The sequence below is a fragment of the Xylocopa sonorina genome, chromosome 9 (assembly GCF_050948175.1).
Source record: "Xylocopa sonorina isolate GNS202 chromosome 9, iyXylSono1_principal, whole genome shotgun sequence".
Taxonomy (NCBI): domain Eukaryota; kingdom Metazoa; phylum Arthropoda; class Insecta; order Hymenoptera; family Apidae; genus Xylocopa; species Xylocopa sonorina.
In genome coordinates, this window is record NC_135201.1 from 10,867,406 (window position 1) to 10,886,557 (window position 19,152).

At 38.1% G+C, this 19,152-nt stretch overlaps 5 protein-coding genes across 11 annotated transcripts; 2 read left to right on the forward strand and 3 right to left on the reverse strand.

The window, feature by feature from the left end:
• Nucleotides 1-201: 201 nt before the first annotated feature.
• On the reverse strand, nucleotides 202-18,562 carry Yl-1 (Vacuolar protein sorting-associated protein YL-1). 2 transcript variants are annotated; one of them, XM_076901891.1, is made up of 7 exons: nucleotides 18,418-18,562; nucleotides 18,123-18,334; nucleotides 17,713-17,895; nucleotides 17,414-17,630; nucleotides 17,133-17,348; nucleotides 16,793-17,042; nucleotides 202-211 (listed from the first exon to the last, which is right to left on the reverse strand). In XM_076901891.1, the coding sequence occupies exons 1-6, from the start codon at nucleotides 18,549-18,551 to the stop codon at nucleotides 16,811-16,813; spliced, it is 1,194 nt and encodes a 397-aa protein (XP_076758006.1). In that variant the 5' UTR covers nucleotides 18,552-18,562; the 3' UTR covers nucleotides 202-211; nucleotides 16,793-16,810. The 2 variants fall into 2 exon arrangements, with proteins under 2 accessions (XP_076758006.1, XP_076758005.1); XM_076901890.1 differs by lacking the exon at nucleotides 202-211 and having other exon boundaries at nucleotides 16,781-17,042.
• On the forward strand, nucleotides 436-2,466 carry Ada3 (transcriptional adaptor 3). The gene has a single exon (XM_076901887.1). It carries the CDS (start codon nucleotides 998-1,000, stop codon nucleotides 2,381-2,383), a length of 1,386 nt encoding a protein of 461 aa, XP_076758002.1. The 5' UTR covers nucleotides 436-997; the 3' UTR covers nucleotides 2,384-2,466.
• Nucleotides 2,965-5,934, reverse strand: Atpsync (ATP synthase, subunit C). Of its 2 annotated transcripts, XM_076901907.1 has the most exons (5): nucleotides 5,764-5,934; nucleotides 5,171-5,254; nucleotides 4,995-5,096; nucleotides 4,124-4,244; nucleotides 2,965-3,739 (listed from the first exon to the last, which is right to left on the reverse strand). In XM_076901907.1, exons 2-5 carry the CDS (start codon nucleotides 5,213-5,215, stop codon nucleotides 3,576-3,578), a joined length of 432 nt encoding a protein of 143 aa, XP_076758022.1. In that variant the 5' UTR covers nucleotides 5,216-5,254; nucleotides 5,764-5,934; the 3' UTR covers nucleotides 2,965-3,575. The 2 variants fall into 2 exon arrangements, with proteins under 2 accessions (XP_076758022.1, XP_076758023.1); XM_076901908.1 differs by lacking the exon at nucleotides 5,764-5,934 and having other exon boundaries at nucleotides 5,171-5,359.
• Nucleotides 6,518-8,331, reverse strand: LOC143427623 (mitochondrial glutathione transporter SLC25A40). Of its 2 annotated transcripts, none has more exons than XM_076901894.1 (7): nucleotides 8,077-8,331; nucleotides 7,846-8,012; nucleotides 7,543-7,677; nucleotides 7,312-7,477; nucleotides 7,027-7,223; nucleotides 6,888-6,948; nucleotides 6,518-6,791 (listed from the first exon to the last, which is right to left on the reverse strand). In XM_076901894.1, the coding sequence occupies exons 1-7, from the start codon at nucleotides 8,192-8,194 to the stop codon at nucleotides 6,550-6,552; spliced, it is 1,086 nt and encodes a 361-aa protein (XP_076758009.1). In that variant the 5' UTR covers nucleotides 8,195-8,331; the 3' UTR covers nucleotides 6,518-6,549. The 2 variants fall into 2 exon arrangements, with proteins under 2 accessions (XP_076758009.1, XP_076758008.1); XM_076901893.1 differs by having other exon boundaries at nucleotides 6,519-6,791; nucleotides 6,867-6,948; nucleotides 8,077-8,330.
• Rab11 (RAS oncogene family member Rab11) lies at nucleotides 9,129-13,709 on the forward strand. Of its 4 annotated transcripts, none has more exons than XM_076901901.1 (6): nucleotides 9,129-9,463; nucleotides 10,266-10,461; nucleotides 10,709-10,983; nucleotides 11,375-11,531; nucleotides 12,371-12,398; nucleotides 13,095-13,709. In XM_076901901.1, exons 1-4 carry the CDS (start codon nucleotides 9,424-9,426, stop codon nucleotides 11,509-11,511), a joined length of 648 nt encoding a protein of 215 aa, XP_076758016.1. In that variant the 5' UTR covers nucleotides 9,129-9,423; the 3' UTR covers nucleotides 11,512-11,531; nucleotides 12,371-12,398; nucleotides 13,095-13,709. The 4 variants fall into 4 exon arrangements, with proteins under 4 accessions (XP_076758016.1, XP_076758017.1, XP_076758015.1 ...); XM_076901902.1 differs by having other exon boundaries at nucleotides 12,374-12,398; XM_076901900.1 differs by lacking the exon at nucleotides 12,371-12,398.
• Nucleotides 18,563-19,152: the final 590 nt, after the last annotated feature.

Sequence of the window (19,152 nt, forward strand, 5' to 3'; positions counted from 1 at the left end):
GTAAATCATAAATGTATACAACAACAACGTCTAAATAATTTATCAGCGAGATATCACCGAATCGAAATGTATGTGATCAACACACGTTCGATCATTATCCTACGAACAGTATCGACAGGTAACAATTGCGATGATGCGTGACTTGTAAATATGTAATTGTAGGTTAGGATTTGTTTAACAAATTTCTGTAACGCATATGTTGCAACGAGAAGTATATGTCGTGGTTAACAACGTAACACACGAACGCGTGTGTGTGCGCGCGTTGGCGTAAGATTTCTCATGGCGAGCCATCTAGCGGAACGGATCGAAAGCGTCGAAGGAATGACATTATCAAAATGCTCACGATGTTTACGTTTCCAACTAACATCTGAATAAAACATCAACGGGAGGAAAGATATCTGATTTTACGTTTAAATAATAATATATAGTTTCGCGTGCAGGATATATTTGCCTCGCGCACATGCGACGCACATGTAAATAGGAACGCTTGCGATAGTGCTGCTGTTTGGTAGAGAAACCTATGACGAGTCGACTAACCATTCTCGTATCAGTTCGCCAAACACAAAGCAACAAATAAATGTACACTGTTGGTTAGATTCTTGGTAGTTCGATTATTTTCGCGGTATGAATTACAGTTGACCGACGTAGGTTATATATTTCACATGTTATCCTGCCAGCTGATCGGATCATTCGTTGCTCGTTAAGCTTATGGACAGGTCATAACCTAACACCTCGCCACGGTTTAGAATGGTACGTGTTTAACGAGAGAGTATTAGAAAGTTTCAACTAAAAGTAGATCGAATTCTTCGTACTGTGTACGAAGACGTGTATTCTTCGTTAAATGCGAGAATCAATTCGAGGAGAAGGGGTTATGGTCGCAAGGGGAAGAGTAGAAATGATTGGACACTCGAACCGAGACATTTAAATATGAATGACCCCTAGTGAAACGGCGTCCGACATTTTCTGAAGGGATCTGTGCGATACTAAGCTTTCAATAATGTCTGGCAAAGGTAAACAAAGTTCCAAGAAGGCTGTCGTCAAGGTACGAGAGAGCGGAAAGACGGTGCAGCCTTCGACGCTTAACTCTGACACTAGTTCAGAGAGTACGGAGACCACGTTGTCTCTGCCTATCTTAAAAATTGCAGATAATAGCCGTCTTCTTCCAAGGTATACTAGTATTTTGCAACGTAGCGTAGAAGAGGGTGTAGGGATGGAGGACCTCGATACGTTGCAGTTAGAGCTAGAAATGCTTCTGTCGTCGGTGGTCGTGCGACATCGGATGCTCCAAGAAGAGATAGCAAATTTGTCTTCTGCGGAGGAACGCAGAGACAAGAGATCCAAAAGTGGAAAGGGTCTTTCGCTTTTGGATAAGAAAGTCAGAGAGGAGAAATTCAAGCCGAAAGAGCTTAACACCAAAATGCAATCTCCTCTGCCGGCGAAACTGTTCAGACAGAAAGCTGTAGCTAGCTCGAACTCTCAGGTCATTCCACATGTGCACGAAATCATGAAAATTGAGGGTTCGAAATCTGAATCGCCCAAGTTACTCCTACCAAAAAATGATACGCCTAATAAATTTTGGGCTTCTGTTGATCCGTATTGCACAGACATTATGCCCGATGACATTAAGTTATTAGAAGAATTAATTTCCACGCATAGCGATATTAGCGACTTTAAGAAGATACCTCCGTTAGGCCGTCACTACAGTTTAATGTGGGCACACAATGATCTGTTACAAGAAGAGGACGCGGCCAATCCAAACAGAGATAAGAAGAAAAGTCGTTCGGATGTATCTCTATTAGTAGGGAAAAATGATAAAAAGGCGCACAGTATAGCTGGGCCTTTAACTCAAAGATTAGTCTCCGCTTTGCTAGAAGAAAATGTGTACGTTGCGAATAATAATACGGATAACAAATTGTTCAGGGATAGTGATCCTCCTGTTTTAAGGGACCTCACTATTCAGAACTCGATTAATTTAGAATTAAGGATGCATAAAGAACTGGTCGAGCAAGGAATCTTGGAACCGGATGCACAAAAGAAAGGTCAAGAGGACGACGAAATTCTTACAGAGATAAAACGTTGTCAGCAAGAGCTCACTGCACTTTCCAATCACAATGTAACACAGTTGAAAAAATTGTTGAATCTAGCTCAAGAGGAAAGTAAGCGGCAAGCATTAAAGAGGAAAATTAGTACAGTGGATAACGAAGTTATAGAACATTACAAAAAGCTTATGCTAGCGAAACAGCGGAAAGTACCCCTAACAACAAAGGAACAGGAAAAAGCGTGGGCGTGCCTCAGAGAAAGAGAAAATCTGTTAAACCAACTGAACTTGCTACCACAAAATAACGTAGCAGAACCTATAGGTTTCGGTACTACCACGAATTAAATGCAATTTTTTACTATACTGTACAATATCGCGAAAAACTGTGTATAAAAATTTAATAACATCAATCTAATTTTTAAATCGAACGGTGTAATGTTTATTTCGAGATAACTCCGTCGAATCATCAATCCCTAGTTCAAAGATTTAAATATTCAGAAATCTATCGATCGTTGCGTCTATGTGAATTTTACTGGGAGAAAGAGTCATACATATAAAAAGTATATGGAAATACAAATGAATTTCCAAATATGTATATGCTATTAGAAAAGAATTGTCATATAATTTATTACAGTTAATTACTTAATTGTACTCAAATAAGTATTACAATATCGAGCTAGACTAATATATCAGAGTATGTGCATTTGGCCTACATTTACATAATTATTAATAATTGTCATTGAACTTATATTTCGTCTTTAATAAATATATAGTTCAACTTCTATACATGTTTAATTATTTGTGCGCTAAGTAGACGTATCAATCGTCGAACATAACTCGATAAATGTATGAGTTTCAGAGGGAGTGTGCTAAGGCAGCGTTTTATAACCGAAGGAGAAGGTTAAACGAAATGAATCATTCATAGGTTCTATAATAATTTCACGACAAAAGTGTTTATTCGACATCACTGTACAGTTTTCTTCGTCCAGTTACTTTAACAACGTGCGCACGCGATGGCACAACAATGATGAACCACTCGAGGGTAACAAAAAATGTGCACTACTTCTTAATGTTTGATAATATCAATACAAGATAATGTTATGTACGCATACTATAGTTTTGCAGGCGAGGCTGTTACATCCTTTTTTTTCCATTGACAAACTGTCGCAATTAACGTTCTTATTCGTTTCTCATTATATTGAAATCCTGTGAGTTTTTATACGCTACATATGATATACAGTAGACCATGAAATGATTACAAATTGGTTCGAAAAGTCCCTGAACGGGTTAAGGACGGTTCGATCGATGATCCAAACACACGTGTACAGCCGCCTTGTTTCCTTTTTGTCTCGGTTCATTGTCGCACCGTCGCATACCCCGTTGAACCGGATACTCGAGCATCTCTAATGATTTCATGGCATCCCGTGCACCAAAGGCAACACCCGATGCTCCCCTCGGGGGAATCAGAGGACGCTGCTTCGGCAGTGACGCACTATAAACTAGCAGTATTGTGGTTTTTTAATGCGATTTTGGTGACTTAGAACGCGAACAAGAGCAAGAAAGCCATCATAAGGCAGAAGAGACCCATGGCCTCGGAAAGGGCAAAGCCCAGGATGGCGTACGAGAACAACTGCTGTTTCAGAGAGGGATTCCTGGCATAACCAATGATCAAAGAACCGAACACTGAACCAATTCCGGCACCTGAAATCATAATGGAATTTTTTCAAGTCTTACGATTCTTCCAAGACGTACGCTTCAAGTGGGATTTATAACTTTACTATGACAGGAAGAATTTCTTCAAAAGGATTGGGATCAAAAGGCGAACAGTATAAGGAACGCTATCATCAAACAAAAGAGACCCATTGCTTCTGATAGCGCGAACCCAAGGATAGCGTAACTGAATGCTTGCTGTTTCAAGGCTGGGTTTCGGGTGTAACCAATTATCAGGGATCCAAATATCAAACCAATACCAATCCCTAAAATATAAATTTGATATTTGTTTTTCAATGCGACTACTGTGGAATACTGAAATGGGAAACGGTGTTTTCCAGAAGTTAGTGAAAGAGTAAAAAAACGCATACGCACCGGAACCAGCAACACCAACGGTAGCGGCACCGGCGCCAATGAATTTCGCAGCAGAGTCAATGTCACGGCTGATTGTGGACGTTTGGAAACTGCGTATAATCGGCGACTGCATCAACGGAGTCTGCACAAAAATTATTTGCACGATTAGAAAAGAGCAAGCAATAAAATCGAAAAAAAGAAACCATTTATAATATTTAAAGTATCAAAAAAATTTTGGGTCTCATATAAAGGTCATTGCATCTCTTAATGACTTCAAAATTGCATTACATAAAATTGACTATTTCTATCCATCGAATAACATGACTTATATAATCTTCTTTGGTTTTACATATATAACTAATATTTTGAGATTATGTTAGTTCAGCTCCTCGTGTTTAATTGAAAGAATTTCATACTTTTCAATGTGTATATATAAATAATTCGACCTTACTTGACCTGTCAAAGCAACCTTGAAAATGCTACTATCCTTTTTAACACTTTTAATTTGCCAATTTTCATTCTGCTAACAGAGAATACTATCAATTTTCTCTCTTCTTCCTTCAAATCAGTTCATTACTTCTATCCAGACATTACACAAGTATAAATGGTATATAACAGAAAAAATATGTTCAATAATGATAATTCTATGCTCTGCATAATGCTCTGGTTAAAATTTGTCACCTCCGACATCCACCAGTTAAATTACAACATCCTATAGAAGTGTACAACGTAAGATCATCTACTCTTATGAGTTACAGGAGATGAATGATTTTCATGAAAAACTTTAGGTTCCTATTTCTGAAAACTTTGGAATTATGAAAATAAAAGCGCTTATGTAACCCTGTTACAGGGAGAGGTTATGCAATTGGGAAAAATTGGTGGAGTTACTCACAACACTGGCTGGGTTCTGAAGCTGGTTCTGCTGTATGGACTGGCTATGGCTGATCACGGCGCCGCTCAATGGTCGGATGTAACTCTTGGTTCCAGAGACCAACTGGAAATCGGATAAATCATTGAAGGGTTATATAATAACGCGAGAATCGAACGGCGATCGAGACTGTTACTCACTGTAGACCTGGCGACGGGTGCGATAAATCTGGTGCAGGCGTACATGATGACGTTTGAAGTTGGCTGTCCGCTACGAACGAGTATCTGAAACGTTGTAAACGATGCTGTTCAATACGAATCAAGACCAGCCACGAGTTCCGGACTGAAAAGCGCGTGCTAACCCGGCGAACGACAGCGAATCACTAGCTACGAGTCGAGTGTATGCAGGCGCACGGTTACGTAATGGCTAGCCGATAGAACCGTTGCACGAGATTCGAAGGGGTGTACAGGGTCAAAATTAACTCGTAACCGTGACACGAATACCCTAAGATCTCTGTTATCACGAGAAAGAGATGATGCTTGATATCGCAGAGGAGAACGGGGAAACCACGAATGGCTGACGATTGCTCACAAAATGGCTACTTCTCGTGTTCCGCCATCGTATCGAGCAAATAGCCTTTTTCCCACTCGCGGTTATCTAAGAACACACGAGGATCGACCATGTTCACGATGGTATTTCAGCCTGAAATTCTACCAGAAAGACGATAAACGGGATGTTCGCTGCGTTTTCTTTTATTTCACGCGATTAATCGCTAACAGGCGGTCATACTTACCAGAAGATAGGGTCGAAGAGGCGGCAAGAAGACCCGGCCTTTGGAATGTTGAATTGGTGACTGACTAGTGAACGGATCGCAGCGACCAACAGCCTAACACTGAACGAACGAAACGGACCGACTTCCGTGCGATGACCTATTCACCACTTCCAACACCCCGATTCTCACCGACACCGTTATCGACCAACCGAATTTAGCCGAGCGGTTTCTCGTCTGCAGTAACTAATGAACACATTTGCTTAATACATTTCAGCGAGCGTACCTTGCCATCAAGTTACAAGTTTTCAGCGTTTAAATTTATACTGATTTTTATCGTTGCTCCTTCTCGTCGAAGTTTCTCAAAAAAATCAACGATTTCAGGTATCGATTAATATAGACGCTCGTTTGAGTTTCGTCCGGTGCTGGTGATTTTATTTTACTGCAAAGCTGCCGGCAGCCAACTGTCGTGAAGCTGGGTTTCGAACATTACCATACGTTCAATGGTCGATAGACTAAGTTTTGTTCCTCTATATGTGACTAGAAACAGTCGAGAAAATAATACATATGCTTCGAGCTAATTAACGCAAAGTATAGGATGTTATTCTATTCGAGAAATAGTATATGCGTTAAGTAACTGCGTTGAAGATTATATATTCAAGGATGCTTATATAAAAAACATAGAGAGAGAGAGAGAGAGAGAGAGAGATTCAAGTTATGAAGAGTATATAAAGTTTTAAATAAAATTTATTTCTTTCTTTTTTTCACTTAAATGTAATACTTCACAGCGTAAACGAGACGTCGTGTACGTCATTTTGCGGTCCTCTGGTTGTGTTTTAAAAGTTGCACTTCGCTCTCCTGTTGGAGTATCTGGTTCGCGTTGTACACTTGGAAAAATCGTTTCCCATGCTCGAACGTGGCGATCATAATCGCACAGGCCGGGGCTACTTTTATCACACGCGGTATCAAACCCGTGAATAATCCACTGACTCCGTTTTGCACGTAGATTCTTCGTATAACGTACCAAGTTTTACTACTTCGTTTAGGTCTATCTGCAATCCATATTTCCAACAAGATATCAGCATTCTATAAAAACGGCTGATACGAAAAAGAAGTTCACATGATACCTGAATAAATTTCTTTCTCACCCATTTCTATTTGTTTATGAGTCTTCACTACGTCAAATGGGATTGTTAAAAATGCAGCTATCTGTAAATATGATATGAAATGTCTGTAATATTCATAGATTCTATTTTTCGTTAAATTAAAAGAGGAAGAGAAACTCACAGATCCCGCTAGAGCACCCGCTACGAAATTAAAAGTAAAAGTATGCTGTTTTTCGTGAAACCTTCGCTTTATCGTCTCATAATTTAACCAGTAAATTGCGCTAAAAGGTACATCGCGTAGAAGTGTACTACCCAGTCCCATCCATAAACCAGAGATGCCACTGTATTTTACAACAGTTTTCAATGCTTGCATGATTTCTAAAAAGAAGAAAAGGGAGGAAATATAAATTGTATGTTATGAACGAACTTGAATATAAGATTAACGTATGTACAAACGCGAAATTACCTGCATAACTTAATTTTTGCGATTGCATTTTGGTTCTAATTAATTCTAATGGACTCACTAAGGTGGCTGCCCAAATACGTGCTATAGCACCAGCTACCATAGGAATCCAGAATGGCTGCTCCATAGCAAGTTTATTAACTTTTCTGTATCTTTGATTGTACTTATCCTGTAAACATGTGAATGTAGTGTCAGAAAATGTAGGAAGATAATGTTTAAGAAAGCTCTACTTACCCTAAAATATAATTTTAACTGTTCATAGGAAACAAAATACGCTATAGTAGCAGGTACTGCTAGAACCAGTGTGGGACTTAAACCACTCCACAATGAAAGAATACCTTCATTCTTACCAATTTTCATAAACGCGTCCTGTGAATGAATTATTCAATTCTTGAATTACAAAATAGTCAATTATACTAGCTTTTATACTGATTAGATATGTAGTTCTCTAATCACATAGAAATATCATACGCTACAAGTTAGTCTATTCTCTCAAGGAATAGTGCATTTAATTTTAATAGAAGCTAAGTATAATACCACTGTGCCAGTAAATTTTCCTTCCCCTTTAGCCCATAATGGACCTCTACCATTCGGACATGGACACAAATGATCCATTAAACCGTTACAATAGAGAAAACATTTGTTAGAAAGCATTGCTTTTTGTTGCGCTTGAAGTCTGATTTTTACCACATCCAAGGGAGTAACTACAAAAGGGAGATTTGTCACTTCTTCCCGATAATCGATTCGGTAGAATAAAGGTGTCCTTACCAAAAATTGATGTGATAAAAGCACCGGTACAAGAAGCAATTATCTGTTGATAAGGTTTGATCCTAAACCTTGGATCGTCCAGATCCAAGTTTGGCGGTATGCTGCTTAATTTATTCATTTCCAATTATTGTTTCTCACTAGATTGACGTAACATCGACGAACATTCCTTTCCACACTTAACAATACAGTTTCTTACGAACAAGCGCTCGATCATTCTATGATTAATGAAACAGTAGTGCATGTGTTTACTGGCATGACGAAATCCCAATTCAATTGATTAATTCTTCGATGATCGAGTTAGTGACGGACATAATTCGAATGTGAATGGTCTAAAAATAATAAAAAACATTAATTATCGTATAGATTCGGTAATTCAAATTCAATGGCAATGGTAGTCTATTGCGAATTGACGTGTGCAATAAATATTATTACCTATCTTTTGTTGGCTTACAGTTCGCTGTTGCCTAGCACGTGGTCCAGTCTTACACAGCATTCGATTCTATGAAAAAATTATCACTTCGTACAGAAAACAATATAAATATACATGGACCGTGCATGTGTTCCGCGTTACACACTTGAAAACCGGCCTGCAAATTATTCGCGAAATAACATCACACTACATACATATTCAACCATTCATTGGACAGCTCTATGATCGGGATGTGCAATGCAATGAAATTAAAAAAAAAAATAATATATAGATACATTTTTAAAGTTATATTCGCGAGTTATATTTTCAGAAATGACTTCAAAATTAAATAAATAAATTAACGCAGGAAATATCAATCTGATCGTAAACGAAGAAGAAACATTTCTAAATTATTAGTTCAGATTTAAAAAAATTCCTACTTTCTTTTTATTCATACAAAAACGTTACAATGTTACGTACCTACGTTAATTTCACTCTAATCGATCTATTTTTACTAACAGCCGGGACCTTTATTACCGACGAACCTCGGATCGCGTCCCTTTATCGCTCTGATTTATATCTATGATGAATGTATTTTATGATCACCGCGCGCATGCGCACCGCGCGCACCCGTACCGCGCATGTGCGGTCCCTCAGTTTGGAGGGGCGTAGAAAGGAGGCCATATTGTACAGTTAAATTGAAAGAACGAAAATAATTATATCATCGTGTGGTCTTGCTTGTTTCGTTTCGCATTTTCACCGTGTATATTCACGGCGGTGTTGAACGTTCGTCGCGAGTAGAGCAACAGTGCACGGGGTCCGTCCTTGGGCTCGTACCGATCTCTTTTTGTAAATAACTACAAGTCGTAGTAGTATATCCCCGATATCCAGGTACCGTCCGTCAATCTACCAAAAAGGGTTTCGTTGCTCCAGACGAGATGGGCACTCGGGATGACGAATACGATTATTTATTTAAAGGTAAATCTGCACCCGATTACCCGTTACCGCTACGTTGCTCGTTCGTGCGAGGGCATGAAAATTGTTCCAACTCGTACGTGCATCCACATACACACGCACACACGCGTACACGTATATACGGCATTTGCATATTTCCGTGTATATACGTGTGCGGTTAGCTCGCCTGTGTGGGTGTACGTGTCCTGTTGTTCGTTATATCATATAGTGTACACGTACGAATTTCTACGTGCACGCGTGTACGTGTCATCGTGTTAAAAATGAACAGTTGCCGTCGTTCGACAGCGTAACGGGGCCTGCGTTAACGTGGACGGTTTAATTGTAAATAATAAAACGATTGACAGAGGCAGGCGGGCCGCGAGACACGGTCTTGAACGATGACATCAGAGATGGCCTTTTCGCATGTGAAAACGGACGAGTCGCTTTTTTTTGCGTGTCAGTGCGTTGTCAATCCGGATGGCGTGTCTCAAATAATCAGAGTTACGCTCGATCGTATGAGTCAACTATCTGAACCTGCTGATGATTCGTGGCCAGTAATCAGGGATCGTATACTCGCGTACTTTGTTTAATTGTTCGCCCGTGCATTGTGCGAAACGAATTTCTCAATCCTTCAGGACAAAGTAATTCCATCAACCCTGCGAGCGAAATGAATGAATGGATGAAAATTGAATTTATTTCTTCGCTCGAACAATATCTAATATCGTTTTGATTAGATTGTTTATCTTGTTTAACAGCTGAAATTTTTTCACTACTAGTTAAGGGCTTCCCTCTTCTGTTTGACTAAAGTGTTTTTTTATTGTTTCAGTCGTTCTTATCGGTGACTCTGGAGTAGGGAAAAGTAATTTGCTGTCGAGATTTACGAGAAACGAGTTCAATTTAGAATCAAAATCTACTATAGGGGTTGAATTCGCTACGCGTAGTATACAAGTAGATGGGAAAACTATCAAAGCTCAGATTTGGGACACGGCAGGACAAGAGCGTTATCGCGCCATTACATCTGCGTAAGTTTAAAGTTAATCCAATAATAGAGGCAGCGAGCACGCTCTTTTAGAAGATCAAACATTCTGGAATCGGTACACATGAATTCATTAATCATTCCATAAACATTGACTCTGGAACATCGATGTTCCTTTTGCTTCCAATACCTTTAACTTTGTTGCGGTCATATTCGGTTAAATCGTTTATTGATTTCTTTAAGAACCTTCACGATTCAAGGCAGACGTTTAAAAGTGAGTTGAAATTTCATAGGTACTATCGCGGAGCAGTTGGAGCTCTGTTGGTGTACGATATTGCAAAGCATCTAACGTACGAGAATGTGGAGAGATGGTTGCGAGAGTTACGGGACCATGCTGATCAGAACATTGTTATTATGTTAGTGGGAAACAAATCGGATTTGAGGCATCTACGCGCGGTTCCAACCGATGAGGCGAAAGCGTTCGCGGAGAAAAACGGCCTCTCTTTTATCGAGACTTCTGCTTTAGATTCTACAAACGTTGAGACAGCATTTCAAAATATATTAACAGGTAAAAGAGGAGAGAAATACTTATTGAAGAAATACCAAATATTCTTAACAGATAATATACGGAAGACAGAGAGAGAGAGAAAGAGAAGAAATTTTTAATAATATTTAGTCACGATATCAGAGTCAATTCGATAGAAGCTGATCGTTTCCCGCCTAAATTCGATGCGATACAATTAATAACCAGACGCAACTCGAGCATCCAGTGTATATGATCTCAGATCCTTGCACAACGCTGCTAACATATTATAACATTATAATTAAACACTGTTCGTTTATAAATAATAAACAATCGGTGTTGATCAAGTAGAAGAATGTATAATGTTATACTGTGTTCGATTTGTGCGTTTTGCTTTCAACGGAACAGGAAATAATACGTTGTCTGACGGTTACAGAAATCTACAGAATCGTATCTCAGAAACAGATACGTGATCCACCCGAAGGTGATACAATCCGGCCACAGAACGTCGAACCCATCGACGTGAAGCCAACAATGAATTCGGAGGGGATGCGTAAGCAGTGCTGCCAGTGACTCATCTTGCTGCTTAAAATGTGTGTACACACAAAATACAGTATCAATATCAATCGGGAGTACCGACTTTCGTACTCGTGTAATACCGACTTTCTAAGAGAGCGAGAGAGGGGGGAGAGGGTGTGAGAGGGAGAGAGAGAGAGAGAGAGAGAGAGAGAAAGAAAGAGGGATGAAAGGAGAGGCAGAGAAAAAAAAAAAAAATTTTAGTCTATGGTCCAGTAAAAAGGAAAAACCAACAAAATTACGAAAGTTTCTGGGATATAATTCTTTGTACGATAGCATAGTTTTAATATAAGAAAACTATGGTTAGTTAATTATAAATATTAAGTTGATTTGTAAATTGAGTTAATTTTAACATACATCAAAATTAAACATTACTAAAGACACTTTTATTATGTATTTTTTCTTCCATATATGGTTGTTACTAACTGTCTTCGTTTTATCGTCACATTGTTAGGCATCTCGATATTAGAGAAAGCTCTAACATTTGTTACTCGCTGAGTAAAAGTAACGCCTTTAATTTTGTTTTGTCGTAAAGTATTGAAATCAGTACGTATAGAATATAGACTGATTATTACCATGTATACGTAGATTTGGCTATAAACATTTATAGAAACGATTGATACACTAGATTTTAACAAACGACAATAGATTCTTTCGTTACTGTAATTATGGTAAAACACAAGTTTTACAACTTTGTTCCGTTTTTGTTCGTCACTATCACATTTTAAATGTTTCATACATATACAGCACATATTCTAAACGTATGCATATATAACGCGTGATCTGGAGAGACATTAATTCGTAGGAGATACATCTATATACATGTACATGAACTGATATAACTTTAATATTACAGCAGTCCAGAACGCAGATTACTTTTACTTGTGCGTATGAAAACTTATATCTAGAAAAGAAAAGAATACACATAACATTTCGTTTTTTAAGGCATAACGAACGCTTTTATAACGCATTTTGTTTTAGATTAGCAGTAGCGTGTAATTTTCGGCTGAATAAATAATTCTTTTGATTATCGAGACGCATTTTCGAATTTCTACAAATGAACATTTTTCGTTTACGAGTATTTGTCTTTAGTATAAACTTACATTACTTATTATACAGTAGATTATACGGTTTCCTTTTCATTAAAACATTCCTCGGAATTTTCGCTTTCTTTCCCTGTGTGATACAGTAAGATGTGTGCGCAGATTTTTATCTTTGCTTCAAAAGTTACTTATACACTATGTACAATTATGTTTATGCAGGATGCTTCAATTATTGCGGCGAAACTTTGCTACCGTATATGCTATGTGTATAAATAGGTGCATAGTGATATAAATGTAAATTGAAGTTTTATTAAAAGCTGATAACAAAAGTACGAAAGGAGTCACGCAACCAGTATTGTAACATTTGAAAATCTGTCTGTAACGGGAGATTACATTCGTAAAGTCTCGTCTGAACGCATACTCTAGTAATTGACGATTCCTAACATTTTGTATGACATAAGAACACAATACCCCAGCCCAAAATAATATGTGGTTTGCCATTAATAACCGGGACTGCGTTACGTTTGTATTTTGCAGAAGGACATACAAAGAGGCAGAGGCAAAAAGAAAAGTGGTCGACGGTAAACGTAACAGGTGCATACAGTACAAGAGTCAAGACTATTTACGAATATAAGTATAACAGGACTAATGATTTCCCAAATAATCCGGCGTGTTCGGGATACAGAGTAGACTGTGGCCCCCCCCTGATTCTGACGCTTCACGAATACGGATGATAATAGTAGTACTTAAAAAGAGTATTCTTTTCTTTTTACATTTTTGTTGTCAACGGTCGCTTGGCTTCGATCAGAAACGAAAATATTATTATTATTATTGCTGCTACTTCTACTACTACCACCACCACCAGTACCACTGATACCGTCTCTTTGATCGCAAGAAGAATTTTTCCATTAATCATGCTCCCACTGAAAACGCAATGAGAAAGTTTACGTATGCTCTGGACTCTCCTCAAGTTCCTTCGGATTATTTGGGAAAGTAAAAGGGATTCGCTGTAATCTCGCCGCTAGAAATGAACGATGAAGATCGGGGCAAACAATCTAGCGACACGTATAGAAAAGAACGAAAGAACAAACCATGAGCGCGTTCATCCTAAAAAAATACATCATCAGAAATATTTACCAAGGACAAAGAAACGCGTACGCACTAATTCTGTCCCCGAAATTCATCCCGTCTAACTCTTCTCCTTCCTACCCTTCCCCCCATCCTCACCCTCTTCCTCTCTAATCTCTCTGTCTCTCCTCACTATCTTCATCTCTAATACGTTACGATAAGTCAGTGTTGTATTACTTCTTTGTAATACATGTGTTGTTCTACTTGACACGTAGAAACGAACGGTTTATAAGCGTGACACACCAAAGTGTGTCTGAAATGCTTCGTCGAATCTTGGTGGAGCATGCCACGCGGCTCGCAGGGGTGAAAAAAAGGACACGCGCGAAATGGCCTCTGTAAAAGGATTTCTGGCACACCGTGCAAAGTTCCAGTGAACACGTTTAGTTCCATTATCCGCAGATATGTCTACTTAGACTCGAAAATTGTACGAGTTTCAGAGTTCAGAACTGTATCCAAAGACTTCGACCTGGAACGACGAAAATTGAGCGGATGAATGTTGTAATAGAGGTCTCCATTTCATGTGTATTAAAGGTATCCGCACTCTTCAGTCCATGCGCACGTCATACAATTATATATTAACGTATCTGTATATTAATTTGTAGCGTTTTCTATGTACCAGCTTTCAACGTGTATCTAAGTATATTTATCTGAACGATTCATAAAAAGGAAATATGGTCTTAAAGATGTCCACGCTTTGGGTAATAACGACAAGTTTTCTCACAATCTCTTCTAACAATATCGTAAGAAATTACTAATTTGTACATAATTTCTTTTTATACATTATTAGCGGGAAATTACTAGTTTTCTCCAATTTTGTTAACGGAAATTATGTTGAAATTTGTTATCGTTACCCAAAATTTGGAAATCTGTGAAACAATATTTTCGTTCTGTAAATTCTACAGATAAATACACTTAGTTATCTGCTGTGTACACGTGAAAAGTTACGTAAATTAAAATGCAGACACACTAATGCGAGTGTGTGTGCATTTATAAATATCCCTGTACTAGAGATTCGGATACAGATACCATTAATACTATCGTGAACGCAATTAATACCTTCAAAATCATGACCTCTTGATATGTAAGCAATAACTGTGCATTAAATAACAAGAAAAAAGAGCCACTTAACGTAAGGGGGATACCAAATGTTGGAGCTTAAAAGTGAAGCATCTTTTTCATCCTTATGACTGGTGATGCCCGTTCCCAAAATTTGGCCAAACGTTTCAGAGACAGCCAAATACTACACACGTGAAGTCTTACGGTTGATTATATAAAGGTGCACGGCGAAGCAAAAATGAAACGAGAAACAGAGAACAAGATAGAAGAAGCTTTACGAGAGCGATTGAGGAAGAAAATTTGAGAAAAAAAAAAAAACGCTGAATCGGACTTGGGACACTTTTATTGTTGCTCACTCTCTGCTTTCGAATTTGCACCGTAGCGTTGACCTTAAAATACAATAAGAAGCTTAACCACTTTTTAACAAACGCTTTCGAAGGTACTTTATTTTTCTCCTGAACGGAAAAAAGAAACCTCGACAGAAACTAAGGGGAAGTGAATCGAACGAAAAGAGAATTCCGAGAGAGATTGAAAGAGTCACAGGGAAAACGTGTATTCAAATTTCAGGCCGAATACAAGTGATAACAATACTAATAATAATCGAAAGTACACTATTTGCGAGATTATATCGTACTTTTTAGGCGTGTAATAAGTATTGCTTCGATGTGTGTAGCCGCAATGTAATCTGTTATCGTTACAAGTCCTCGTTGTATCTTGATGAATAAATTGAGAGTGAGTAAAACGTTAAAATATTGAGATATCTACACCTCGTTGTGTTATGCGAGGGCTCCGGTGGTTCGTGCAATAGAGATCGTCGAAGTAAATCGTATCGAAAATTAGAAATACTGACTTCTAGAGCCACTGTGTATGGGGAAACATACCGATAACATTTTTCCTTTCATTCAAAAGAAAAATGTTATTCAATTATCATTAATAGCTAGAAAGTCTTAGAAACTGATGCTTTCCTGAGAGCACTACTTATCATTGTTAACATAAATAGTATTTTTTATTCCAATTTAGTTCGTGTATATCTTGCCTCTTGTATAAATTGCAACGGGAATAGAGAATTTCCGAATTCCGCTGTGCAGCTATAAATTTAAGCGCAGCCAGCCGTAGCGTTCTGTAAACGACGTGAGTTTCGTTTGAAAATACTTGCTTTTTTTACAAGATAAATTTATTCTTCAAAATAGCGTGTAACGATGGAAAGACAAGAATAAATTCAGAAAGTACAGAAGATTATACATATACGTGATTAATCCAAGAAGTGGACACTCCATTTTCGGTATGTTCTCCTGTTTGAACGATCAGCTATCGGGATATGGAATTGCATGGCGAATGGTAGTCGAAGGCATTATAATTTCATGTTAGGGCGGTGCGTGCGATGAAACAAACAAGATCACAAAAGAGCCAGCCGTGATTCCCCGTCCGGTTGTGCGTGCATTCTCGGTTTCTATCTTGTATCCTTAGGTTGCTAAACGCGATCGTTGAAGGGGACTCCTTTTAATTTCCCTTTGTGAAAACTGGATTTGTAACTGAGAACAATTTTCGAAGTTATCGAGATCAGTTTATTCTCCGTTGACTCAATAATATAATATACATACATGTATGAAATATGGAGTCGCCGGATCTGCGACACTTTATTAATCAATGCTTTGTACTTTATAATTTTATTAATAAAATCACTTTTGCTTTGAACACACATGTACATCTCTACTGTACGGTTATTCGTTTCAGTTGGCGAGGATATCTGTTACCAATATCGAATCATTGTAGTCTTGTATGAATCCGTATATTATACCTGTAACTTTGCTACACTTCGAGGGCTATACAAAAAAAATCTCGCATGGTGTACGTCCAGAAACACATGCAATAACCCGACACACCACGTGCTACTAATAAATTGTACACTTATTTACAATTTCGTCGTCCTTTAAAACATGTACACGTTACTTTGCTTTGCTGTAATTTTCCTTCCGATTGTCGAATGTATTTGTTCGGATTAAAGGACTTTGGATCAAAGTCTTTTACTTGAGAACGAGTCTCGACGAGAGAGTTATTGCGAGAAAAGATTATATGGGCATGGCGGAGGCTGGTTCGAGGCGTACTGTGTTCCTCTGAGCCAGGCCACCCTGATTCTTTTGTCTCCATTCCAGCCATCGTAATAACTCTGGACTTTGTGACGTATCGTTAATATCTGTTCGTGCTTCCAATTGTTGATAATACGCCTCGCGTAAAAGCCGAAACGTTTGCACATTTTTGTACGGCAGTTGAGTCATAGGGTCCAGATACTTTGCTGGAAGCCTGAATTATTTTTATATGCTTAAGTTTAACAATTTCTCTTTATACAATACGACAATATGAAAACTATAACATGTATCCTTGATACTCCACCTCGTAATTGCGCATAATGGTTTCATCGGCTGTCTCTGTGTGCTCGAAGGCTTCTTAAAAGCTTCCGAAAACAGCTGTTCATTCTCAAAAGTGATGAACGTTCTCTCGTAGTATCCCTTCGTCTGTTCGTAATAATATTTGTTTTTACTGGAAGCGTGAGAAGAGTCCTTTTTGTTAGTCTCCTTCGTGCCGTTCTCTGACTTTATCGTCACATTACTGAAACGAAGAGAGCTTTAATTACAGTATTCCTGATTACAATAGACGATAAATTTATACGTTACCCTTCGTCTGTTGTCTCATCGGGACTTTTGTTCTCTGAATTTCCATTCTTCTCGTCATCACCGTCGATGTTAATTTTATCATCGTCTTTATCATGGTTCACTTCGGAAAGTATCATAACAGGCATCGCTAACGATTGATACCTAATCATAGGTCCTGTCTGTGCTTTCCTTACTGTCCTCGTATTCTTCTTTTCATTCTCTAATTTCTGATATTTTTCTACAAGTGGCAAAAATGAAGATTAGAAATGCGGAACCTGAAATTCTCACTCTCATCTCTCAATGGAAACTGATAGATCTACCCAACGATTTCATATTGATCTGTTCGGTTTGTAACGCTTCCTCTAATAATTCCTCCTGAGTGGGTTTCCACATGTCGTGCCTTATAACTCTCGTTTTCCTTTTCTGATGCTCGTTTCTCTCGGTTAGTCTTTTTTGCGTCGCGGCCGACTTTGCGGCAGTAGAACGACGAATAGATTTCCTCTCTATACAAAATTAGGTTTATTTCGATCCATTGATCACAATGCTTTAATCCTATAGTAATCTTACAGTTAACACGCAGCTTTTTTTTATCGGTACGAGTATCGAATCTTTAGGCTACAGATACAAGAATCTGTACATCGAATTAGAAAATAATTTTAAAGTTATTGCGATGTTCGATATTAATCCACTGCGATCGATTCTAATAATTCTGAAATCGAAAGATATTCACCTGTACTTTCGATGAAGATCCTCTGCCTCGGTTGCCTCACTTTCTTCTCTTTCTGTGGCTCCTTTTGAGACTGAACTTTCGGCTCCTTGTAAGCTTTCGTTACTAGTCTACGCTTTTTCTTGGGACCCTCCTGTTCGGTATCAGAAATAGGTTCGTCATTTTCATCTATGCTAAAGTCCGAATCCACCTCATCTTCCGCCTCGTCTTCCTCCCTAAATTAAGGAAACGTTATTATTCGTGATCATATTTCACCAAAAAAAAAAATGATTTTAAGAATCAATGAATCAATATTAACATGTAATCATGGTCCTGCTCTACTTCTTCGAAACCTCCATATGTTGTTTTGTAAAAATCATCCTCCTCCTCCTCGTTTAACAACTTTGCCATTTTATTGCCAGCATTGGCACGCCGTTCCCTACTCAGTGCCATTTTTGCAATTGCGTAAACAATCTTCTACCGTTACACTTCTTTTCCCACTGTTATCAAAGATAATAAGTTTATAGGTTAACTTAACCTAAAATTAGAAGATAAACCTTCGCATATTTGCTAAACAGTTCATTTCGTCAAATCATATATCTTTTCTCGTGTCGAACGACTAATCATTGCTCCAAACGAACTAGCATATTATTGTTTTATCAAATAAGAATTTGTATGTCTTTATTTTTTAGTTCTCCGTATGCTTGTTTACGTGTATTGTATACTAACAGAATAAGTTAGAATCGATATCGTTCTCGACAGCTAAACATTGAAAGTTGTTATCGAGAACGTTATCGTCGATCAGAACGAACTTAAAAGATATCGATAATCGCATTCGAATTTGAAACGGTGCACCACAGTCGCGTCTGATCGTTTTCAACTTTATATTCTTATCTTTTCTCCTTTTGTCATCTTGCTGATAATTATAACAAATTTGAAAAAGATTCTTCTGAAAATATATGAAATTAGAATTAATTTAAATTTATAGAATATCTTTTTGTAATCTACAGTAATTGAAATTGGTGAAAATTGTAAACAACGATATCGACTATTT

Coding starts and splice junctions, on each gene's coding strand:
- Ada3 (XM_076901887.1), top strand. CDS start 998: ATGTCTGGCAAAGGTAAACAAAGTTCCAAGAAGGCTGTCGTCAAGGTA.
- Atpsync (XM_076901907.1), bottom strand. CDS start 5,215: ATGTACGCCTGCACCAGATTTATCGCACCCGTCGCCAGGTCTACA. Junction 5,097..5,170: donor CACCCGTCGCCAGGTCTACA/GTGAGTAACAGT, acceptor TCCGATTTCCAG/TTGGTCTCTGGAACCAAGAG. Junction 3,740..4,123: donor CGTTGGTGTTGCTGGTTCCG/GTGCGTATGCGT, acceptor TTATGATTTCAG/GTGCCGGAATTGGTTCAGTG.
- LOC143427623 (XM_076901893.1), bottom strand. CDS start 8,194: ATGAATAAATTAAGCAGCATACCGCCAAACTTGGATCTGGACGATCCA. Junction 8,013..8,076: donor TTTTATCACATCAATTTTTG/GTAAGGACACCT, acceptor TCCCTTTTGTAG/TTACTCCCTTGGATGTGGTA. Junction 7,224..7,311: donor GCAAAAATTAAGTTATGCAG/GTAATTTCGCGT, acceptor TCTTCTTTTTAG/AAATCATGCAAGCATTGAAA.
- Rab11 (XM_076901901.1), top strand. CDS start 9,424: ATGGGCACTCGGGATGACGAATACGATTATTTATTTAAAG. Junction 10,462..10,708: donor TATCGCGCCATTACATCTGC/GTAAGTTTAAAG, acceptor GAAATTTCATAG/GTACTATCGCGGAGCAGTTG. Junction 10,984..11,374: donor ATTTCAAAATATATTAACAG/GTAAAAGAGGAG, acceptor TGACGGTTACAG/AAATCTACAGAATCGTATCT.
- Yl-1 (XM_076901891.1), bottom strand. CDS start 18,551: ATGGCACTGAGTAGGGAACGGCGTGCCAATGCTGGCAATAAAATGGCA. Junction 18,335..18,417: donor GAGCAGGACCATGATTACAT/GTTAATATTGAT, acceptor TCCTTAATTTAG/GGAGGAAGACGAGGCGGAAG. Junction 17,043..17,132: donor CCATTATGCGCAATTACGAG/GTGGAGTATCAA, acceptor AAAATAATTCAG/GCTTCCAGCAAAGTATCTGG.